Source organism: Aythya marila (genome assembly GCF_965140915.1).
Source record: "Aythya marila genome assembly, chromosome: 6".
In the NCBI taxonomy this organism is placed as follows: domain Eukaryota; kingdom Metazoa; phylum Chordata; class Aves; order Anseriformes; family Anatidae; genus Aythya; species Aythya marila.
In genome coordinates, this window is record NC_139047.1 from 11,912,095 (window position 1) to 11,916,612 (window position 4,518).

General features: G+C 57.7%; 1 protein-coding gene across 1 annotated transcript; it reads left to right on the forward strand.

Moving 5' to 3' along the window:
• Positions 1 to 382: 382 nt before the first annotated feature.
• Positions 383 to 4,199, forward strand: FZD7 (frizzled class receptor 7). The gene is made up of 2 exons (XM_082763254.1): positions 383 to 3,070; positions 3,664 to 4,199. Exon 1 carries the CDS (start codon positions 857 to 859, stop codon positions 2,576 to 2,578), a length of 1,722 nt encoding a protein of 573 aa, XP_082619380.1. The 5' UTR covers positions 383 to 856; the 3' UTR covers positions 2,579 to 3,070; positions 3,664 to 4,199.
• Positions 4,200 to 4,518: the final 319 nt, after the last annotated feature.

Below are 4,518 nucleotides of genomic sequence, written 5' to 3' on the forward strand. Positions count from 1 at the left end.
CCCATCTCGTCCCGTCCCATCCTATCCCGTCCCAACCCAGCCGATCCCATCCGATCCCATCTCATCCCACCCCGCCCGGCCGCCCCCAGCCCGCCCTGCCCTGGCGGCGATGGGAAAAAGTTGGGCGCAACTTCTCCGCCGCGCCTCGGGCCCCGCCCCCGGCGCGCCGCGGGATTGGCGGGCGGCCGCGGGGCCCGGCGGGCGGGCGCCGGGGATTGGCGGGCGGGCCCCGCGAGGCCCCGCCCCCAGCGCGGTTTGTGAATGGGGCCGGCGGCGGGGGCGGGGCCCGGCGGCGCGCCCGCGCCTATATGGGGCTTTTTGTGCCCGCCGCGGCCGCGGGCCGGGAGCTGCGGGGCGGGCGGTGGCGGCGGGGCCGCGGGCGGAGCGGGAGGCGCGCACAGACTACCCCGGCCCAGCGGCGCCCGTCGGGAGCGGAGCCGAAGGGAGGATCGCATCGCATGGCACGGCGCAGTAATTGGATTTTCCAAGTTCTTTAAGCCCCCGAGTGCAAGACACGGCTCAGCCGGGCGCGGTGCTAATCCGCTTAGCCGCAACCCAAAGCCCCGCCGTCGGGGCTCGGCAGCCGGCCGGGGAGCAGCCAGCGCCGCGCTGCCACCGCCGCCGCGGGACCCTGCGCGGAGCCGGCGAGAGCCGTCGCCGCCGGTCGTGCCCGCGCCTCGCCTCCTCCGGCGAGAGCGGCTCGGCAAACTTTCGCCGGGGAAGCGCCGCCGCCGCCGCGCCGCCGAAGCCGAGGCGGCAGCCTCCGAGCCGCGCTCCGCCGCCGCCCTCCGGGCGCTGCCGATGCCCCTGGGGCGCCGCGCCGCCCGGCTCTGAAGGCCTCCCCGGGGCCCCGGCGATGCGGGCCGGAGGAGGAGCAGCGGCCGGCGGCGGCTGCCCCGTCCTGGGCCCGGCCGCCCTGCTGCTGGCCGCCCTGCTGGGGGTCCCCCCGGCGGGCGCGGCGGCCCACCAGTACCACGGCGAGAAGGGCATCTCCGTGCCGGACCACGGCTTCTGCCAGCCCATCTCCATCCCGCTCTGCACGGATATCGCCTACAACCAGACCATCCTGCCCAACCTGCTGGGCCACACCAACCAGGAGGACGCGGGGCTGGAGGTGCACCAGTTCTACCCGCTGGTCAAGGTGCAGTGCTCGGCCGAGCTCAAGTTCTTCCTCTGCTCCATGTACGCGCCCGTGTGCACCGTGCTGGAGCAGGCCATCCCGCCCTGCCGCTCCCTCTGCGAGCGGGCCCGCCAGGGCTGCGAGGCCCTCATGAACAAGTTCGGCTTCCAGTGGCCGGAGCGGCTCCGCTGTGAGAACTTTCCCGTCCACGGCGCGGGCGAGATCTGCGTGGGGCAGAACACGTCGGATGCCCCACCGGGGCCCGGAGGGGCCGCGGGCCGGGGGGCCACCGCCCACCCCACAGCCGGCTACCTCCCCGACTTCCTCACCCCACCGCAGCCTGCCTCTGGTTTCTCCTTCTCCTGCCCCCGGCAGCTCAAGGTGCCCCCTTACTTGGGCTACCGGTTCCTGGGGGAACGGGACTGCGGAGCCCCCTGTGAGCCGTCGCGGCCCAACGGGCTCATGTACTTCAAGGAGGCGGAGGTGCGATTCGCCCGGCTGTGGGTGGGGGTCTGGTCCGTGCTCTGCTGCGCCTCCACCCTCTTCACCGTGCTCACCTACCTGGTGGACATGCGCCGCTTCAGCTATCCCGAGCGGCCCATCATCTTCCTCTCAGGCTGCTACTTCATGGTGGCGGTGGCCTACGCGGCGGGTTTCTTGCTGGAGGAGCGGGTGGTGTGCCTGGAGCGCTTCTCCGAGGACGGCTACCGCACCGTGGCCCAAGGCACCAAGAAAGAAGGCTGCACCATTCTCTTCATGATCCTCTACTTCTTCGGCATGGCTAGCTCCATCTGGTGGGTCATCCTGTCCCTCACCTGGTTCCTGGCTGCTGGCATGAAGTGGGGCCACGAGGCCATCGAGGCCAACTCCCAGTACTTCCATCTGGCTGCCTGGGCTGTGCCCGCTGTCAAAACCATCACCATATTGGCCATGGGGCAGGTGGACGGGGATGTGCTCAGTGGGGTTTGTTACGTAGGTATCTACAGCGTGGACTCGCTGCGAGGCTTTGTGCTGGCACCCTTGTTTGTGTACCTGTTCATTGGCACTTCCTTCTTGCTTGCCGGCTTCGTGTCCCTGTTTCGCATCCGCACCATCATGAAGCACGATGGCACCAAGACGGAGAAACTGGAGAAGCTCATGGTGCGCATCGGGGTCTTCAGCGTCCTCTACACGGTACCTGCCACCATTGTCCTGGCGTGTTACTTCTACGAGCAGGCCTTCCGTGGCACCTGGGAGAAGACGTGGCTCCTCCAGACCTGCAAAACCTATGCTGTGCCCTGCCCCAGCCACTTTGCCCCCATGAGCCCAGACTTCACAGTCTTCATGATCAAGTACCTCATGACCATGATTGTTGGTATCACAACTGGCTTTTGGATCTGGTCTGGCAAAACCCTTCAGTCCTGGCGACGCTTCTACCACAGACTGAGCACCGGCAGCAAAGGCGAGACGGCAGTATGAGACCCTCCTGCCCTTCCTGGCGCGCACACATGCACACGCACACACACGGAGGAGAGAGATACTCAGCAGAAGGGAGGCAACAGCTCAGCTCCCTCAACACAGAGGAAGGGAGGCTTTTCAAAACTTTCCTTCTCCCAGAGGGTTTAAAAAAATTATTTGCATAAGGGACCAGATGTACCGTGTCCAATGGTGCTCGTGCCCAACTAAGTGGAAGAGCACAGAAAGAGGCTGCTGCTGGGGTGGGAGAGTCCTTCACCTGCCAGGAGTCCCCTTTACCTCTCTCTCCCCCAAGGCCCTGATGCAGGAAAGCAAAACCAGCCCAACTAAAACCATCCTGCCTCGCTCCAGAGGAGCAGAAGGGGAAGCCTGATGTGTCGAGCTGTCCCTGCCGAGACGTAGCCAAACTCTGAATTGCTTGGGTCAAACTGCAGCCCACAGGGCAGCTCCCGAGCCTTAGGTTACTGTCTACTCCTTCAAACGTGGAGCAATCACGTGAGTACTCTATAACCAGCTACAGCCCAGATCATGTGCTGGTGAGATGCCTCTGTTCTGTCAACTTACAAGTTCCTCTTTTTTTTTTTAATCTCAGTGATACCTGTTTTAATGATTTCAAAGTGAGAATTCGGCCCTCAGTCTGTTGTTCTTGCTGCTGTGGGGAAGGAGGGGGTTGCTATTGCACACCCTGAAAAGAAATGACTTGTTGCTTTTCAGCAGAAGGCTTTTCCCCCTTGCCTTTGTTCTAGGAGACAAAGGGGGAAACAAAAGTGTTTTCTGTGTAGAAAGGCATAAGCATGGGATCGGTTTTTATGGGCAAACTAACAAAAAGAAGTCGTTGAGGTTCACCCTTGGATGTGAGGAGCTCACAGAAATAAACATTCCTTTTATGAAAAAGGAGGAGGCAGGATGTTCTCGTACTGTTCAATATGGGTTGCTTTTCTAAACTAAAGGAAATGCAAGGCTTAGAGGGAAAGAAGAGTGTAACTGAGAGCACCTGCCAAAACAAGATCCATTAAAGTATATAACACAAAGATACTATTTTTTTTTTCTTTCCTTCCCATAAACCTGCTTTCTCTCCTGCTTTGTAGTGAGATTGCTGCAGGTAAAGTCAACATACAGCTGGCTTCTGGGGACAGGAAGAATACTTTTGGCTCATGATGGACCGATTTGCTTGCTCCTCAGATTCCCTGAACTGCATTACAATGACTCATGGTGCAGGAGGGGGCTGGGGGGACTGGGTTTTGGTTTTAAAAGAAAGCAATTATCGCAAGGGAGAAGCCTTTTCATTTTAGCTAAAATACGTCTGTTTAAGTTTCCAGTGATCACATCTTGGAAGGAAGGACACTGAGAAATTAATCATTAAATCCATCGGTTTTGTTTTGAAATGTGACAGATTTTTTCTATTAAATTTTTATGTTGACTTACTCTTTTTTTTTTTTTTTTTTTTTTTTTACATAACTACTTTACCTTTATATTCACTGAAGGGTTGTTTTTATAAGTATATATATGTGTGTGTATTCTTGCCTAAGGACAAAATAGGAAACTCTGGATTTTCAGCAAGTCTCCACCCTATGGCTGCTCTTTTTTTTTTTTTTTTTTTTTTTTTTTTTTGGGGGGGGGGGGAGGGGGGTGGAGTGGGGAATTGTCTGGAACTAAACTTAAAGAGGAGGAAAAAAATGTTCAGGGTGAGGGTGCAGACTGCTGGCTGAAGGCATACCAGTAGTCTGGGCATGAGCAATGGGCCCATCAGCCAAATCCTTCAGTATATCTGATCTCAGACTTGCAGGGCTTGAGTTTTTGTCTCTTACAATGTGCATGTGGAGAAAAAAGAAAAAAAACAAAAACAAACAAACAAACAAAAAAAACCACCTGTAAGACAAGTGCAGTATGTATATTTTGTAAATCTCATTTTTTGTAAGAAAATATGTATTTATGTTTTTACT